The sequence below is a fragment of the Amborella trichopoda genome, chromosome 8 (assembly GCF_054954075.1).
Source record: "Amborella trichopoda isolate Santa Cruz 75 chromosome 8, AtrichopodaSantaCruz75HAP2 v2.0, whole genome shotgun sequence".
NCBI classification, from domain to species: domain Eukaryota; kingdom Viridiplantae; phylum Streptophyta; class Magnoliopsida; order Amborellales; family Amborellaceae; genus Amborella; species Amborella trichopoda.
Window position 1 is genome coordinate 44415952 of NC_142343.1, and position 20354 is coordinate 44436305.

Here is a 20354-nt window from a genome sequence, read left to right on the forward strand (position 1 = left end):
CAAAAATATTTTCACTTTTGAAACCACATTTCTCGATACTATTTGAAGGTGCGCTTTACTTTGATTGTTTAGAGCCTCGGCTCTATACAAATTGCACCCATTAGTTTTTTCCTTTATAAAACACTACAACGAAATGAAAAAAAAAGTCATCATTCCATAAATTATTCGATGATTCTAAGGTATACCTCGAATATCAAATTTTAATTTTTTTCTAAAATTTGTTTCTATCCAGGAGAACAAGTGTACAATATGCTCCCAGAGCAACATGTAGGACACTATTATCGACTGATGCAACGATTGAAATTACTGATAACAAAGACCAGTCTAACCCATTCTGATGGAAGAAGATTCAATGGTTTTGGAGAGAGACCAGGACATGTTATCTTGCTAAAACATAACATCACCCAAGTTGTTAGTCCCACACCTAACCATTAACATCCATCAATCTGATCAGATGGTGGAAGCTTTCTCTCTATATGGTTCAGGTGGAGCTATATCTACTTGATCGCACCTCTAAATAGAGTTATTTTCCTTTATGGATGAAGTTTGTGTACGGCCTAAGCTTTAGCTTTATGAAAACAAAATATAGCCTGGCCTCAAATCTTCTTCCGGAGAGCACTTTTGGTAACGGACATCACCATGATGGCTCTAAAATCAATTTCTAATATCAAAAATTAAATTTGAAACTAAAAAAATGGTACAAATATGTGGATCTTTGAACGTTTATTCTTAGGGTAAAATGGACGGTCTTGATAATTTGTTACAATATACACTTTTTTGAGCTTGAAATCCATTTTTTTTCACAATCGTAATGATCAAAGCCGAGATGATTGATGTAAAGTTTTTCTAATGTTTTGAGTTGCAATTTTTGATGAGTTATAAGGTGAGACTTTACTTATTTTGATAGTGCTGCAGCCCTACCAAACCATTTTCCTTTATCTAATGTTTTGACCTCTTCTTTGCCTATTTTTTCTAATTCTCATCAAGAATAATCAAATTTTTTTTCTCATCAAGAATAATCAAATTTCACTTTGATTATTTTCCTCTTTAAGTTTTAGTCCAAAAATAAATTTTCTAGTAACATTGGTTATCAATGCCACACTCGCATGTAAAACATAATTGACTACCATTCTCAATCTCCCAATTTTATATACTTTGAAATGGTTTTTGTTCATTATGTCACAAGTTGGCCTCTTAATGTCGATCTTGATTGGGCAGCTAAAAGTATATACCATTTGATTTTTACTATTTTATAAATTATTTTGACATAAATTTTTGGATAGCCCACTTTTCATAGGGAGCATACTTAATAAAAATAAGGACAAATGTTATGAGATAAAAATAAATAACTAAAATATGCCTACAACTTACATGTATATTTTGGTCACATATTATTTTATCATAAAAAATATTATTCATTTTTATTAGGTGGGCACCTCGAGTGGGCACACCCCAAATTTTTTGTCCAAATGATTTATAAAAAAAAAAAAAAAACAAGTATGTAATATTATGAAAAGAAAACTGTCAAACCATCCATTTAGTTCGAACAACCACGAAACGAATAGCAATCACATGTGTTTTTAACGTGTGGGTGGTGCTGCATATAAAAGTTTCCCTTGGTGCTAGATCAAACCACACGTGCCCTTATCGACAACACCCACTGAATAGGGGGAAATATCCAACACGTGCGGAACACTGTACAAGGTAGCTGTATTGACCATTCACCATCTACACTTATCAAGAAATATGTGATGAAGCATTTCCCCCAGATTTTAAACATATTATTCGTCAGTGGAACAAGAGCTCATCTCCACCATCCGTTGATAAGCATAGACGATGGATGGCAGGTCTTAATAACTCACTTTGGTATGGGTGTGATGCGCAATCCCCTTATATGGGTAAATTTCAACAATCATCGTCATCGTCAAAGTTTTTTTCCAACTTTTAAAGCCAATAGTTTAAGCTTGGTCTTGGGTTTGATTGGTCAAGGTGCTACCAATTGCAACACCACATCCAAGTTCGAATTTGGAACTATCACAAAAGAAACTCGAGAAAATATAAAAAAAAAAGGTCAAAAGCCTTTGTCAAAAGATTACAAATTTCACTTGTGCGTGTGCTTTTGATTTTCCATATCAATAAGGTACATCCTAAAAAATTCTCAAATACCCCTTATTTGCCTATTCGGTATTAGAAAACCAGAACAACTAGAGGTTTTTTGACAAGCAATTAGGAAAATTTTCAATGTTTTTTTTTTTTTAGGATGTACTTAATTGATGTAGAAATTAAAAAATACCCTCAAGTGTAATTTAGTGACATTGCAATGTGCCCCCCCCCCCCCCCCTTAAAAAAAAAAAAAAAGGAAACGAAATATGATCATCCATTTCTCATTTGTACAAGAGGTCTCAATTGTACAAAAAAAAAAGAAAAAAGAAAAAAAAAGAAACGAAATTGTACAAGAGGTCTCAATTCTGAAAAGTGTGCTTGCCTTATGATAATATGATCATCCATCATTAATTTGCTTCACCAGTACAACAATTACTAAAAGATTACTGTCACATTGAAGATAAAATATACACAGATAAAGAATGTATCATACAGTTAAAAAGTCTTTGAGTCTATACTCACTAAAATAGGAGCAAAATGGAATTAGAATATCCGAATACACGTAACCAGTGCAACATACAATATACACAGATTTCAACATGCATGGATACATGCATGCATACAGGCTAGTTGTCGAGTCATAAAAGAACTTCCTAAGAATGCATCTGTGCATGGGTATGTTCTAGTGCATGATATCTCCAAAGAACGTATGCATAAATAAATATGGGTCCCACACATACATACATACTTACCAGAGATGGGTCACAGAACAGAAGAACCCTAAAAGTCTGTATGTATGTGTTCATCCATACATACATACTAGGGGATGGGTCATCGGACTCCGAAGTTAAGTGTGCTTGTGCAACAATAAACATGATGATCACCTCAACGTGGATTGATATTGGGAACAACGCCGCTTATATGATCGCTGCCATAACCATTATATGATTCGGAGGCTGGAGAACTAGGGTTCCCAGTGGAGATGCTGACAGAATCTGGGGGGGTCGAGTCACAATCCGGTGTCATTTTCCAAATGTTCTCGAGTTCTTGAACCACTTCAGCCATGGAGGGGCGGGCCATTGTGTCCTCAAGGCAGCATCGCAAAGCCAACTTCATGAATTGGTCCAAGCATTCTGAAGGGTATGAACCCATTTGCTGGTCTATAATTGAGGACAATGTGCCTGATTGATAGGCAGTATTCACCTAAAAGTAAGAGGACATGCGGGTTTCATTATTTTTAGACCACAATATATAAGGGAGCCATGATTAACTCATCTCTCTCTGAGAATGATGATGATGAATAATGATAATCATGGTGGCTACCATGTAAGTGTAGCAAAATTATCAAAATATTTCAAGTCTGATATTTTCCTTAATAACCATTTTGTTTTTTTCACATATTTGATGGCTTGGCTGGGGGGCCCAACCTATTGGGGTTTTTGGGAAGGGGTTTGAATTCTCATAGGTAGGATAGGAGGAGAAGATTTATGTGTACATGCAAGGAAGAGTTCAGAAAAAAATAATGAAAATATAAAATGAAATCACCCAGAAAGCCCCCTTGCATCTCTCTTTGACGCTTCTTCCCTGCTGCCCCAAAACACACCCAAAAAAAAAAAAAAAAAAAATTAATATGTTGAAATAATAAAAGAAATATATATCAGGTTAAAAAATATTTTATTTTTAAGATTTCAGGAAGCCCTTTTTATTTTAGATAATGGTTTCGAGATTTCATGATGTGAAGGCATTAGGATAGGTGTCAATCCCAACTAAGTTGATCCTACATAACACAAAGGAAAACTGAAGTAACTACAATCCTCTCCTGATTGACATATTTGGAGGAAACAAATTAAAAAAGGGAAGAAGAAAGAGAATCAACATGGGAAGATGAGTCGAGGTCCTCAACATGCACTATAATCAGTCTGTCTTACCTCTCGAACAATGTTCTTGCCATGAGAAATTGGACGCATCCCAGTCAAGATCTCAAGAAACACGACTCCCAAACTATAAACATCGCTTTTATCCGTCAATTTGTGGGTTAAGAAGTATTCTGGATCCAGATAACCCTGTCATCAAAGCCCCATTATAACCTATCATATCTTTGGATAATAAAGAGCCAATAGTCTAATCCATAAAAGAGCATCAGTTGGCAGTCTAAGACGAACACTATAACAAAAACAATTTTATGCGAGAGAAAAAAGATACATATATGAAGCATAAAAAACTCATAATGATGGCAAGCAAGGAGATTTATTGAAAAAAGGATGATGTTTCAAGTTTGGACTTTGGAGACTATAGAACTAATATGCATGTTCCGAAGTTTCTAAAACTAATCAGTGTCGGAGTCATTGCACTGTCAAATGCCAGGATCCTAAAGCTCATTACTGAGCAGAGTGCAGAAGCCATTATTAAACTCTAGGGAAGTAAAACATATTTAAATGGCGAATAGGATATGATAGTCCAGTGTCGGAGTCATTGCACTGTCAAATGCCAGGATCCTAAAGCTTATTACTGAGGAGAGTGCAGAAGCCATTATTAAACTCTTGGGAAGTAAATCATATTTAACTAGAGAATAGGATATTGTAGTCCATGTCTACATGTGCAGTGCATTCCCATTGACATATGGTTGGTGATCAGTCCAACTAGGCCCCATAGGAACATGGACACAATCAATCTCCAAGCATCCACAAGTGACAATCACGGTAGATATAGCCCGGGCTACCATATATTTTTGTCTGTTGGACCATTTTATACTTTCCCTTGTTTTCACAAAACCTAACTTTCACTAATAAAATTTGAAACATTTGTGTATGCGAAAATCCTCAAAACCTAATTTCTTTCTAGCTTCTCCAATAAAACAGAAAACCAAAATCAATTACCAACATTAGTATATTAGACATCACAGCATCACAAATCACCAAGGATTCTACACAAACCAATATTAAGTATCAAGAATAATCTTACTGGAGTGCCTTTCACCACGGTGGAAACGTGATCTGGAGCACTGCCATCAAGATCTGAAACTGGGGCAAGCCTTGAGAGTCCAAAATCTGCAACTTTGGCGACAAATTTTGAGTCCAATAAAATGTTGCTTGCTTTAATGTCACGGTGGAATATAGGCGGATTGGCTTCGTTGTGTAGGTAGAGTATGCCTCGAGCTGAGCCTAATGCTATGCGTAACCTCCTAGCAAAACCCAAAGGTTCCTTTGATTTTCCTGTCATAGGCAAAAACAGAAACAATGACCAATAAATACAAGGACTAGCTGGCGTTCAACAGAGAGATGGTCAGTAAAACTTAAGGAAATAAGTAATCGAATGTATGTATTTTTATGCAGATATAACCACTTGAATACACTGCAAAAGCCGATGAGGATTTGTGGTGCTGACAATAATAACAATCCCAATAAAATAGATACAAACATTTTCTCATGTATTCATTTATGATCTTGAGTTACTGAGTTGCTATGTGGCACAAATAGTTAGGATAAGACTCTAATGATGTAGGGTGTATTCTCTGGTGATCATGAGAATTCGTTCTAGTTCACATGCATGTGTAGTCCAAGTGCATATGGATGCATAAGAGTGCACACAATTCTATAAAGATAAAATATGAGCAAATATTTTGTTTCTATTTTAGACATAGTTTTAAAAAGCCAACCGCCCAGTGCCTAGGTGGCCGCCTAGGCTGTTCGGAAGGCCTGGGCGCATCGCCCAGGTCTAGGCGGCCAAATTAGGCGGATATCCCTGGGCGCCCGCCTAGCCACCCGGAAGCTCGCCTAGGCGGAGGGCCCAGGGACGGAAATGCAGCTCCTTGAGGGTATTTTTGGGTCATTTTTTTAATACTAAAGGGGTAAAATTGTGGGTTTTAGGTTCATTTGAAATCTAAACCCATTAGAGGCTATTTTAGACAGAGAAAACCAAAAAAAAACAAATTTTACTAGGCCACCCAAGTTTTGGGCACCCACCTGGGCGCCGGGCGGCCTTGACCCCCCCGACCGCCTAGGTGCCGCCTAGCACTTTTTGAAACACTGATTTCAGATGGACTGAATATAGATTTCCAAATTTTAGCTGCAGCTTATGTTTCTCTGTAAGAATATTTATGCCCGTCAGGTGTCCAAGTACATGCTGGACCATGTCTAAACATGAGGTTCCTCAGTAGCTGCCTGAGATACAAGAGACTACGAACAAATATTGCTGTTATATTTTCCGTATGTCTTGCTGATGAAACACGAAAGAACAACATCAACAACATGAAAATACAAAACTGGATAAGAGAAAGTTCGGTGAGAAAGTTCCAGCACCAGAAAAGTCATGCTAATACATGCTAATAAAAATCTAGAAAAGATCAGAGAGATACCTCTAAGGTGATCACGTAGTGTTCCATTTGGCATGAACTCATAAACCAGCATCTACATACAGAAAATTAAGTTGCTATTAGAACTAACAACATTTCATATATCCATTATCAGCAGCATAAATAAAACAGTTTAGCTTGATTTTCAGGCTAATCAAGGGTTTCAAGCATCAGTCTGGTTTGGCATGGTGCGGCCAGATGCCACTGGTTTCACTTGACAAACCCTCATAAAATGCAGAAATATCCGATACCATTGGCATTTGGAACTATAGATGCCTCCATTCAATGTTCTGAAGAATACGTCTAGACACATACATTCCATCACTGACTCCTGCAAGCCTTTGCTACTAGGGAAGCGCATACTTTATAACCAGTTAGACAGAAATTCAGTTAAAACACATAGCTCCAACACCTTCTTTTGGTTTGATGGTTATTTGGAAAGCTGTTACTTCAGCAAGAACTGATGATACCATGACTCAAAAGGGTATGTGCTGAGAATTAATAGGCTCTATACAAGCATAGCACCTGATGCATACTACCAAAATGTATTCATAAGATCATAACTACATGAGTACTTCATAAAAATCCAAAGCAGCTCAGTTGGCACTCAAATATTTCCGCATAATACTTAAGATAAACTGATGCAAGGGTTTGCCATGAAAAACCTAATGAGCATTTTAATTAATGCAATAACTGGAATACTGCATGTATTTTTCAAGAAGATAAAACAATTTTACTAAAAAATGAGAGAGAAACTGTTCAGATAGACAATAGATGTGGAGCAATGCCTAGCTGACACTTTGTCAGGCAAACTGATGCATGCTTCAAAGGGGTATATCATAATGTAGAAAAGAATATAGGAAATCCCAAATCTAGAAACTTTAAAAAGCGAATATACCTCTTCACTGGCTTCATCACAATAACCAACAAGAGACACCAAGTTACGATGATGCACCCTTGACAGTAACTCAAGTTCTGTGAGGAACTCTTTCTGGCCCTGCAGAGAACCTTCCTCTGCACGTTTTATAGCAACTACTGTACCATCTGCTAGAAGGCCTTTATAGACCCTACCATATCCTCCTAGACCAACTTGTGTGGACCTGCTAAAATTGTTTGTAGCCAGAACCATCTCTTCATATGTAAAATCTTTGACACCATCAACTTTGATAGGGGACTTTGACACTGCAAAAGATAAAACAAGGCATATTTATCGCTATATAATTCCCAACCTGTAGCATTTGACACCAGTTCAACGTTTTGATTTCTATTTTAGCAGTGGTCATATGTTAATCAAGCAATATTTAGTATAATGTAAAGGATTAAAAAGTAAAATGCAAGAAGAAAAGATACAGGTAAGAGAAAAAGAAAAGGCCTTCTTGTAATCGAGCAGTACATCAAATGCTCAAATCGGAAAAGATAGCAAAGTATTGTTTGACAAACTCTTAGAAATTACGCAATTTGCTTCCAAGTGTTCCCTTATTAGATAAGAGCAGAATAACAATTTTGGTAGATATGGCTCGGTAACATCCACCCAGAACACTATTGATTCTTTTGCATTCTCTACTTTTGGACTAGTCTACTTGGTTTTAAATTTCAATCTCAATCGCAACTAATTAGGGACACTTTTTTCCTAGTACGTGAGGGACATGAACCTATGGTTATAAATATCTACATAAATTTTTTTGTTATCCGAATCCAAAAATGGGAGATAGTTTTCATATTATTTTATAGTTGGGATAACACTCGGATGATGATGAAGTTAAATGGGGACAGCGTGAAGTCTACCACAAGACTTCAATGGTATCATTGTCTTTCTACACCCAGATATTTTTCACAACAAAAGAAAGCAACACCATGGTAGTGCCCAGACAAATAGTGCAACTCCTCACAGATTCCCATAAATTTAATCGTGATTTCTATGTAGGAAACTGACTCTATGAAACCTATACTTTTTATACAGTTACTACTATCAAAAGTATGCAGTGCTCCTTAGGTTAGTCACAACTCACAACTGCAACAGCACCTTTACTTGAGCAGACTTCCTAAAAAATGTCACAATGGAACATATGATACAGAATATATGCAGTACACAGAAGTTAAGGAAACCCTGAAAACCTTACTTGAAATAAATAATCCATTATCAGTTTTCTTCAAAACCGACCTCAGAACATTTATTGCACTTTGAGAGGGAGTTAGAAATCTCACATAGATGTTTGCTTGAGATACCATGGTGGTATCGTGTATGCCTTTTCATGACGAGCAGACAGATGATTGCAGACAGTAGAACTATAACAGCACCAGCTCCTAGTATAATACCGAGTATAGCACCCATGCCAATTCCTGACTTTGGAGACTCAAGAACCACTGTAATAGTAAGAATATGTCAGATCACCAGTCTAATGTGATAGTTAAAAGAAACTGAGGGGCTAAAAAGAAATGTTGAAACATACTATTTGCATATGGTCCCTTGAGAGTGAAATTAAGCAATTCGTACGGCCCAAATACATCACTATGATGAATAGTCCACCCAGTAAACAATTCTTGTATTCTTCGAACTTCACTTAAATTGAAAGTGTTAGAGTGGTTATCGAATTGAGGAAAAAGTTTCAGCAACATCCTTAATCTAGGACCATGTTCCCAAAAATAAGAATCGATGTCTAGCTGATAAGACGCTAGGTTTAGACCAGACGTGATGTACGTTTCAAAATATGTCTCATAGGGAGAGAAAGATGAAATTCCTGGACTTTTTAACCGATATCCAACTTCAATAGGTGCTGCACAAAAGCACGGCACTGGTGATTCAGGAACATATTCAAAATTGCTCTCTGTAGGGCATGCATGAGGTGGGCAACCAATTTGTTCATTGCTATTCTTTTCGTCATTTCTTTGAGCCTGAGAAACACAGAAATGGGAAATACTGAGCCTGTTGGAGTTCGTGCAAACTGGATTTCCTTGAAGCCTGTATAATGGCACCCGTCATAAGCATTTTGAGCTTGAAATATATTTAACTGAAAGTTCCAAGTAGTAGCAAGTCCAATAATAATACAAATTGTAACCATATATGTTGATTTTGAACATAAAAGCATAAGAAGCATACTGGTGCTCATTACACAAGGTATGTCAGCAAATATAATGAGAGAGAATATCTGGGAAAAATCTGGCTCAAAGTGGGGTACGCCTAGTTTGATTTGGAAATTACTTCACCACACCCTAGTACAATGGCAGCTGTATTATTCGTATTTGGTAATACAAATTAAGCAGATAAATGTTCTCTATAAAAGTTACTGGTGAGAGAATTTTTATCTACAATAAAAAGGGTCGTAACCCGTTGCTGGTCCCGCCTAAGCAGGGTCCTGGGAGGGGTGGGCGGGAAACGGTCCTAACCATTGGCTTATGCACAAAGTGGCCGCTCTCAAGACTCGAACCCACGCTCTTGCGCTGGCTACCCGAGCCTTTCACCGTCACACCAAGTGACAGCCCCTTAACTTTTATCTACAATGATGAATGCAAGTACCAATAAAAGAAAGCATGGCTAGGCTCTTTTAATATTATATTTCTACATGGTGTGCACTTTCAGTGATGAGAACTTCGATAAAGAGTCTCACGTCATTGGCAATTTATTCAACAATAAACTCAGCCTGCAAAGCTTATGCATGATGTTTTGCAGAAGAAGTAGGGTAACTAGCTAGGCGACCTCAGAATGTGCAATATACCCCCAAGCAAAAGAAAAAGGAAGATTTCAAGGCAGCTGCCACAGCAATAGTGAAGGCTGACTGGTAGCACCACACTTCCAAGGTGTTGCAAGAGAAAGACATCAAACTGATTTTAACCCCTTTAGTCCTTTAAAGCCACATGATGTCCTGAACTAGAGGTAAGGTATTTTTTACCATTTGCCAACAGCAATGACAAAAAATTGATGCAAAGCCTGGCACTCAGCATGTAAACATGTACTACGCCTTTCCACAGCTGAATGTCAACCGCGACTTTAAATCCTTCATCACTGCCACTTGCAAATCGATGGAAGCTTTCTAAATCCGCTTTGTGACATAAGGGCGGACATTTCTTACACAAAAATGTAGTGTGTGTTTACGAAGCCAAGCAACAGAGATGCGTAAGTCAGAAAACTTGTACATAGAGTCCAGATGCATATTACAAACTTAAACATGCATCTAATTACAATACATGTTATTCCCATAGAAGATACAATAAATTTGTTCTCATTAGATAATAATAAAGTCATAGCCGACCCAATTCGGAAAAGGCTAAAATGATGATGATGAGATAACAATAAAGTCATATATTCTTTCAATTCAATTAACAATGACCTCAACTAAACTAATCAATATATCAAAAAAATTTGAGACAAAATTACAAGCAAAAGGTAACCCTACTCAATGGTAACATTTGCTGGAGGATTCAACAAGGCAGAAACATCTGAAAGCAAGTTGTCTCGGAAATCCCTGCATGGTTCAAGCACAAGAATTCAAGCATGAGGAGAACAGATTTTATGCAAGCAGTATAACAATAATGAGAAATAAGTGTACATTGTAAAGATGGAAGTCCCTTTGTAAAGAAGAAATCCATATTGCTACTAAATGAATGAACAAAATCCATTACATATAAAGGCTGAAAGAAATTTACAACTAAGAATAAAGAAGACAAAAAAAGAAAATAAAATCTCCTTTATAGGAAACCCTACACACATATACACACTGAACTCTGAATCCCGCTTATTGTAATATGTATACATGTATGTATGTTATATATATATAATTACATATACAGAGAAAAAATGGAGAAACTAATGATCATAGAGGAAAAATGAAAGTTAAGAAGCATCTGAAACAGATAGAAAGTTCTGAACGAGTACTTACAAAACAAGAGTTGCATTGTCACTAAATGACAAATTCTGCCATGTGGTAGATGGAACTGAGCCACTCAATCTGTTGCTGGAAAGTGACCTGTAGACGAGAGGAGATCATGCAGATTAGCATTCTGGGTGGCACCTGAAGTGTTATCAGCTGCAGTTGTATATGCCATCAACTGGATATTCATATTGGTTTTGACAGGAATGAGAAAAACTGGAAAAGGGAATCTCACAATCTTTGCAGAAGAGGAAGGCCCGAAAAGTTTGAAGGAATGGATCCATTGAGACTGTTGTGTGCCAATTCACTGAATAAATGAAAAAAATTAGGGTTAGGGGAAAAATTAAGGAGCTAAGTGCTAATCATTCACTTACCTACATTTTCAACCAGTCACAACGGTGACTATTGAAAACTTCAATCCGTGATTAAAATAGCAAAAGATATTCAATTCATGCATAATAAAGTGGGGATATACTGTTTCTATTATGATAACTCCATATCAGGGAAGTTACATTGTAGTGATGTTTGAAGATAGTCTTCCTGTTGGAATGGGTCCTGAAAGATTGTTCCAGCTGAGGTCCCTGAAATACAGAGATACATGTTCAGACATGTTAATAGGAAATAAAAGGGAAGTGATTAAAAAAAAAAGGTTACAAGGGATTTAATTTCTTTATGAATTTAGCTCCACACAGTATCATAAAGGAACTTACAGATAACCAAGGCGAGGTATTCCACTTAAGTCGGGAATATTTCCTTGCAAGCTGCAATTCCGAAGGCTCCTATAGAGTAAAAAAGGCGAAGAATCATAGTGTGAGTGGATCATAAAGATTAGGAGAAATGCACAAGTTTGAAGCTGCATTGCATACAGTAATGTGGGACAAATAGATGCTCACATTTTCAACAATTTTGACATGTTAGCATAGGAGGCTGGAATGTGGCTGCCTGTGAATTGGTTGTTATCAAGTTGCCTACAAAATAAATCCAGGAAATAGACATCAGACACTTAAAAAAGTCATTCATCAAAGTACACATCTTAATGGGCTAATTTTGTAGTTCTCACTAATAGATGGATAAAAGCAGCCAAGCATAACCAATAACAGTGGCCTCCCCTGTATTATCAGTAGCTTTCATGAAGAAAACAAGGTACAAAAGCCAATTCCAGTGTATGTGATATGTTTGAAATGAACTAGAATGCCTAGGAGAATGGTTGGGCCGGATGTCAACGTTTGAGGTCTTCCCAATGCTGTAATATGCTCTATACTGACTACTGAACAGTAACATCTATTACTATATACAATAACAAAGGATAATTATCAAAAACCAAATGGTCCATCCACAACATGATGGGCAGCCTTTAGGTATAGCTAACAGAGGAGTGAAATTAAATAAATCTCATTGCGAATATGCTTGAAGCAATCAACGTTGGGATAATACTTAAAGAACGGAGAGTTATAAGGGGGATCAATTCTTTTTTCTTTTTTTTTTAATGTTTGAGAGATCAAGTGCTTATTGTTAATGTAAATACTCAATGGCAGTGTCCTACTCTGATCTCTATTTAGAAACCTACAGCAATGATTAACCATTCACGGTATCACTTCAGGATACCAAGCAATCGAATGAAATTTCAACATGACTTCATAGAGGGGGATAAGAACATACAGAATGAGCAACCTCGGCATGTTTGACAATTCTGGAGGAAGATGTCCAGTCAAATTGTTATTATCCAGAAGACTGCAATTCACAAGAAAAATAGAAGATAATCAACACCCAACTACTAACCAAACACAATTTAATCTATTCAAATAATAATTTATAAGTCTAGATGAAAAAAATGTTTCATAAGAGATGAGAACTTACAGGTGAACCAAATTAGGCAAATTGGAGATCTCCACTGGAATTTCCCCACTAAGTGAATTATTGTTCATGTGACTGCAAACAGTACATAATTACAAACAGAAAAACAAAACAAATGGGTCAGCCACGAACCAGACCGAGTTTCAGTAACAAGCAATATACAACTTACAACTCACAAGTGCTTCGCGTTGTTTAGGTTTCCAAATGACTTTGGTATTGACCCTGATATTCCATTCTGGTCAATTTGTAAGCGATTCAAGCTCGGAAGATAACCAAGCTCCTCTGGCAAAGAACCTGAGAGTTGGTTCCCATTCAAGAGCCTGCACAATTAGAGACGTATATAGGAAGCTGTAGCATCTCAACAGAACTTACGAATCTCTCCAGTAAATAGAATTGTAGCACATAAAAAAGCCCGTGCATAGGGCTTGCACAATAATCCTAGAAAACCAGATAGAGAGCAAGAATATTTGCTATATATTTCTTGGATTGTGCATTGCTTAAAATTCTTAAAAGATTCACAGAACTCCCATGCATACTCATAAATACAGGTTATCTACCGCAAATGGTCATCCACTTGCATCAACAAAACGCATGCAATAAAAACTGGGTCCAACTAGTTATATATCTATATAAAGGTAGGGTTTAGGTGTGCCAGGGGACGCACGTATTGGACTGCGCCACCCTCCCAAAACCATCTTAGAGAGGGATTGAGGATCCAAAATTCTACGTGTCTATCATCTCGACCACCATGATCATGAATCATGAAGCTAGGACCAAAAGGAAAAAAAAAAAGAAATTTAAGATTTATAATTGATCCATTTTGTACCCTTTGTTCTGGACCGTTCATTTCAATTCTTTAAAGATCATCAGATCTACACTATTTTTGGAGGTCCACATTCATGTCTGAACTGCTCATTTCAATTCTAAAATATCATCAGATCTACGATATTAATGGAGCCCCACATTCATGAATTTGAGGTGGAAGGAGATTTGCAAACATTTAGGAAGTGGTTCAAGTCCTAAATCAGACAATACAAGGGGAGATTCATGCATCATAGGATACGAGAAATACTTTCCCTTATATAATCGTGCCCAGCAAATTATCAGATATATTACGAAGAAGTTATTTAAATTTCTCTAAAACATGACCTGGTCATTCCCTTCATCAGTGATACAATGTATAGCACTTGAGAATAGAATTGTGTGCAGCCACTGGTATAAGGGATAAAGGGAACATACTGCATTTACCCTTTCTCTCATATCAAAATAAACATACAGTAGCAAATTTGAAAATATATGCATAATATATAAATTTTCCTAGATTGCTCAACAAATTCTCAGGCATGAGGATTTATGGAGAAAAATGGAGAGCTCTCGATCATAATATCTTCCAGAAAATTGGAGCTTGAGACTCAAGTATGAAGAAAATTAATGAGGCTTGAAAGTTGCAGAGCATGTGAACAGCCACAAAAAATCAAATTGTATGCGAAATGTCTACAGAATGTGTGATAGTTCCAGGGAAGACAACGATGGAAATAAATAGAGCTCCAAATTAATGTTTTCAAAAATTTAAAATGGAATAGCTCAAACCAGGAGAAGCAAAGCACCAATCCATTTAAACTATATCGACAAATAATTAGAGTACGAGGCTGATTCATCCCACAATGTTTCAATTATACTGCAACCTTCAGGAATTCGGCAAGAATGACAAGAACACAACATGCATTTCAGTTTAAAATATGAACTTCATACCCGTATCAACTCAAAAAATTTTAAGGGAGCATGTATAGCCTACCCTACTCGTACGAGAGTTCAATCGGTTTTTGTGCTTCTTGCCTACAAATTTTAAAGTCAATCAAACATCCTATATTATTGATGAGACTAGAGAAGGCGTAAACGCAAAGTTAGAACTTTGGTAGTGATGCTTTAGAATCTAAAGGTTGTAGAATAAGCCAGACTAAGACAAAATATATGGAATAAGTTTAGTAATAATAAGAGTAGCAACGAGGTACTAGTTAAGATTGAGACCCAAAAAAGTGCCTAAAAGAGGTTATGTATGATATCCTTAGTCGATACTCCGTAAGAAAGGAAAGATTGAGGAAGATGTTGCTCGTAGATAAAGCTGGGCGGATGAAGTGAAGATGTGCTTCTTGAGTCTTATATGATCGGTGCATACTAATAAAACTGAAGAGGAAGTTCTATCGGATGGATGTATGCCGAGCCATGCTTTATAGGACATAATGTTGGGAGGTCAAGAAACAACATATCCGTAGAATCAATGTAGATGAGATGAGGATGTTGGGATGGATGAGTGACAAGACGAGAAAGGATAGAACTTACAATGAATACATTTGAGGCAACTTAAGGTGGCTCCCAATAGGCGATAAAATCAAGGAAAGTAAATGTCGGTGGTCTGGTGATGTGCAACGTCAAACCTAGAACAACACAAGTTAGAAGGGGTGATTTGGTTCAAGTAGAAGGCTCTAAAACGGTAAAGGGAGATGGAAGTGGTGAGAAAAGGTATGGTGACTGATAGTCTGGTTGAGGGTATGGCCCTTGATAGAGGGGGAACGACAGAACATGATATAGCCAACCCCATATAGTTGGGAGAAGGCTCGAATGATGACGAATCAAAGATCTTAATACTGACATACACTAGCATCTATCCCAAGTTGAGTTATTCGTACTAGATCCTCGATGGTGGCAAATTTGTAGTCATCAGTACATTAAATTGATTAGGAGTTGAAGAGGACGTCATCATTAGTCCAAAATAGCTCCAAATTGTTGCATTTAGCAGATCTCTATATCGAGCATCGCTTATAGGTACACTTCACCTCCACTCATAGCAAGTGAAGCACCCGTCAGGGTAGGCAATTACCCAAAGACTCGCTTACAATCAACAAAATCACTGCACTTTGTTGTAGCCCCTAAACATCAGGTTCTATGTGCATAATTAAAATGTCAAATATCCTATGCTATAAAACAAGAGAAGGACACATTCAGACACACTCAAAAAGAAATGACTCAGAGAGAGAAGGTGAACTAACAAAAGAACCTAGAAAAGCCAAGTAGCTCACTTGACACAACCCATACATATCAAATGGTTTTCACATGAAGGCATATTAAACTAAAGCTAAATGATATCCAGATTTGACTTACAGGAGTTCCAGAGACTTGACATTGCCAATCTCCTTGGGTATTGTGCCGCTCATTTGGTTCCACATAATATCACTTCCAAAAGAAATAGAAAAAGTTATTTGAACCAGCATAAGAATAGACACTGTAACATATCTTATAATTAATGAAAGAAACATAACAAAAATCAAGCATAAGAAAACAATGTAATTTATATGACTTCTGAAAAGAAGCAAGATACTGAAGTTAAATTGGGCCAAAGTACTAGATTTTCTAAAGCTGACAGCCTAGAGCAAATCCTTAGTATTGAATTCATTGACTCACAATATCTTTAGATAAGATAGTTGACCAATCTCAGGTGCCAAGGTACCAGAGAGATTCATATCCAGCAGCAGCCTGCAAAGCAAATATGATAATAAATTCCCATAACAAAATCCTCATAAAAATAAGTATGCTATTCTAGTCTGGCTAATGAACTCCCATTACACATTAAAGAAAAAACAAAATCTACACTCTCAAGAGAAAACGGAGTACACAATCAGCACAACTGATGAGTTTAAGTATATGGCCGATCATACTTGACAGAGGCATTAGCTTAAAAAATGGTTGTTATGGTCAAGCATATAATGTGCACCATGAGATTTTGTTATAGGATCGGCAATTCCAACTAGCTTCTACTGTTTATATATCAATTTAGATTTTGAAGCATTCAATATTTCTTTCCTCAAGCTATTGGATTAAATTAGGAGAATCATCTTCAATTTCCTACCCCCATTAGCGAAAGGAAAATGGATCAACATATAAAGAAAGGGATATAAATACATGGCATGTAGCACAACAAAAGTTCCAGGAACATACACTTCTCGAACATGCCAGTAACCATCCTCTTCAGTTGCATTGAAGCATGAGATCCCAGTCCAATTCGAAGTACATGGATCACCCTTATTCCAATTTCTCAATCTTTTAAAAGGATCGGCCAACATCCTCTTGATTGACCGTAAAGCAGAGACTGCAAATTGATTATGCGGTATATATTATCCACAAAACTGATAACATTTGTTTAACCAAAACTTGCTATAAACCAAGAAACATATAACCAATGCTTGCTATAAGACAAGAACAAATCTAATATGAACATCATGTATCCTAAACTTGTTAATGGCACAAAAAATATTATAGAATGAGGATCAAAGGCACAAATTACAAAGGCCAAAAGACAAATTTAAGGAAAAGATGAAAGCAATATAATTCCGATAAATTTTGTAAGTTGAGCAGTAGATTTCATTATATAAATCAACTAATCCAAAGAGAAACAGAATAAGTAGAAATTCCATCCCATTAAATTATCCTTTAATAAATCATAATTATAGCAAGCCAAAATAAATCCAAAATTTGCATATTACACAAAATCGCTTTGTATCTACACGGAAGCAGACCAAAATTCGACATAATTAAGTAGAGAACCAATTCGGATGAAATCACACTCGAGAATGGCATCGAATAAAAAATGAGTCCCATTTTTACAACAGAAAAAAAAAAATTCAGTTTTTCACCATGGAATCATGAGGATATATCCTAGGCAATTCAAATTCATCTTTTTTTTTTTTTTGAGAATGTTAACGTTGTATTACTATAAATTGTTGTTACAAGCTATGTCTCCTGAAAAGGTTTTTGGGACGTGCCATGTTGCGCCTGGGACGCAACGGCCCAGCATCGGGCCTTATTCAAATTCAAAATTTTTTATTGAAAAAACTCCAAAACTTCCAAAAAATCTAATCAAAATCAACTTCACTCAAGACACACAATGAAAGAAAATTCAAGCCAATCAGGTTCAAATCACAGCCATAATTTCTAAACTTTTCACAAAATTATATGAAAGATCACCTTCAGTTGGGCTAGTGACCTGAGCTTCTCCAAAAAACAACAGAAAACAGAGAGAAAAAGCGATAATTGCCTGAAAAACCCCTGATCCTGATTCCAACATCTCGAAACCCTAGAAAATATCCAGAGTGGGAAGCTCCCTAACTTTGTAAGGCATACGCCATGAGGGAAGACAAATTCGTAAATGAATAGATCCAAATAGAGATAAAGCGTCATTTTCTATAGAGCCGCCGCTTTTTGACTTTTCTAGGGTTTTGTTGCAGGTGAGACGGCCTGGATTGTACGGCCAATAAATTACAGTTTTTGGTCGCGTCAATGGTTATTGTGCAGTGGCGCTCACACGGAAGCCTCCATTTTCATGGCTTTCTGATTTGAGATTTTGAATCCGTCTGGTTTTAACCTTATAATTATTTCAAATGGCGACAATATCCTTATTGTTCTAACGCAGAGCTAAAAGATTTAATACTCCCGCGGGAGCATACTATCCATTACTCAGGTTGGTAATACTCATATGAGTAATTTTAGTATCTAAAAGTTTAGGGATGTAGCCTCAACAACCATATACTAACCTCAATAAAAAAATTTCCAAAATTGATCTCTCTCTATATATATTAAGAACAAAAATGTAACAAAAAAAAGTTTCAAGGTCACCATTTAATTTTTGAAGGTCAATATCTGACTGTCAAAAAGCTCAAAATTTTAAATTTTTTATTTTAAAAATTATCTTTTGGTGATGCTTCAAAAATCGGACTGAAAAAACTTCCCAAGTAAGTTTTTTGATGAGGGAATTGATGCATAATATATTCCAACAAGAGCATAGTATACGCACTCATTATATAATAAAATCCTCGCCATTGTCTATGAAATCGTTGAATGATTGAATCAAAGATGTGGCTGCTTCCCAAATGGCTGGTTCACCCGTCCATTGTAGTGTTTTTTTGCAATACATGTTTTAATTAAGAAAACGGTTTATACAAGGGCGAGGCCCCTAACAATTAAATTAAAGGGCACCTAAAATATCCACTAGAAAAATGTTATTTTGATGCTACAAAATCCTCAAATTAATCATCTCAATTTTAAGATGTATAGACATTAGAAAAAATGGATTTCAAGTATTGGAAATAGTCCATCTTGTGATGTATTTCTGGATTGTCGATTTTTTAAGTATTCATAGATCTATTTGATCGATAGAAAAAATAGATTTCAAGTATTGGAAATAGTCCATCTTGTGATGTATTTATGGATTGTCGATTTTTTAGATTTTTTAAGTATTCATAGATCTATTTGATCTATACTGTTTTTTAAACTTTAAGCTTTATAATTAGATATGAAAAATAAAGTTTCAAACCACCACAAATATTTTTAGTACCGAAAAATAAATTTCAACATTGTTTAAAAGTGCACCTTACTTTGATTGTTTGGGGCCTTAGCCCTATACAAACCCATACCCTTTAGTTAATATCCATTTCATGCTCCAACAAAATGAGGTTTCATGCAAGAATTAATGTGATATCTTGCAAACCTATTTGCACTATTGACTATAGAAATTGAAGCTCAAAAAATAGTCTGATAGGACAAATCTATAACCATTTGAAATGTACACTTCAAAAAGGTATTACAAGATATTGGGGTCGTGGTGGTAGCACTCCACACTCTAGTCACCACATAGTGGGTTTTACTCTCACCACTAATACCACCCTCTAACAACTTCAAAAAGCTAACTCTTAATCTACTTGAAAAAAAAGGTGAGGGCCTGTCTTCTATTCCCACCACTTACGCCTTCAAAAGCCTAACTCCTAGTCTACTTGAGAAAATGGATATGGGCATGTCTTCCCTATTGAATTACCCCCCAAAAGAACAAAAAGATCAACCATTTTTTAAGGATTGAAATTTATTTTTTTCAAACATGTTTTTCAATGTTGAGATAATCCATAGGTAAGTTTTCCAGCATTAACAAAATACTTTTCAACCCCCAATTTTCCAAAGGGCAATTTATCAAAGAGAAAGTATATAATAGCACTATTTACCTTTGATATAAGGCGGTTACAATTAATCTTGACCATTGAATGTGAAATTGGGTAGCTGCATCTATTTTGTTGACCAAGCTCAAAGTTTAAAAGATTTTTTATCGAATTATTTGTCACATCCAATCTATCAGATTTTAC

At 36.2% G+C, this 20354-nt stretch overlaps 1 protein-coding gene across 6 annotated transcripts; it reads right to left on the reverse strand.

Moving 5' to 3' along the window:
- Positions 1 to 2466: 2466 nt before the first annotated feature.
- On the reverse strand, positions 2467 to 18567 carry LOC18432404 (putative LRR receptor-like serine/threonine-protein kinase At1g06840). Of its 6 annotated transcripts, none has more exons than XM_006842511.4 (20): positions 18193 to 18567; positions 17167 to 17317; positions 16633 to 16704; positions 16333 to 16404; positions 13350 to 13493; positions 13177 to 13248; positions 12979 to 13050; positions 12213 to 12287; positions 12030 to 12098; positions 11832 to 11900; positions 11555 to 11626; positions 11329 to 11415; positions 10846 to 10914; positions 8905 to 9413; positions 8660 to 8818; positions 7353 to 7636; positions 6458 to 6509; positions 5065 to 5315; positions 4032 to 4166; positions 2467 to 3306 (listed from the first exon to the last, which is right to left on the reverse strand). In XM_006842511.4, the coding sequence occupies exons 1-20, from the start codon at positions 18290 to 18292 to the stop codon at positions 2989 to 2991; spliced, it is 2832 nt and encodes a 943-aa protein (XP_006842574.2). In that variant the 5' UTR covers positions 18293 to 18567; the 3' UTR covers positions 2467 to 2988. The 6 variants fall into 6 exon arrangements, with proteins under 6 accessions (XP_006842574.2, XP_088730147.1, XP_088730148.1 ...); XM_088874021.1 differs by having other exon boundaries at positions 18263 to 18562; XM_088874022.1 differs by having other exon boundaries at positions 2467 to 3687; positions 18263 to 18562.
- Between the last annotated feature and the right edge of the window lie 1787 nt (positions 18568 to 20354).

What these genes read in the sequence shown, in the direction of transcription:
- LOC18432404 (XM_006842511.4), bottom strand. Translation starts at nt 18,292, where the DNA reads ATGTTGGAATCAGGATCAGGGGTTTTTCAGGCAATTATCGCTTTTTCT. An exon ending in GGTCACTAGCCCAACTGAAG is followed by an intron (nt 17,318 to 18,192) that starts GTGATCTTTCAT and finishes ATCAATTTGCAG; the next exon opens with TCTCTGCTTTACGGTCAATC. An exon ending in TATCTCAAGCAAACATCTAT is followed by an intron (nt 7,637 to 8,659) that starts GTGAGATTTCTA and finishes TATCTTTTGCAG; the next exon opens with TGTCAAAGTCCCCTATCAAA.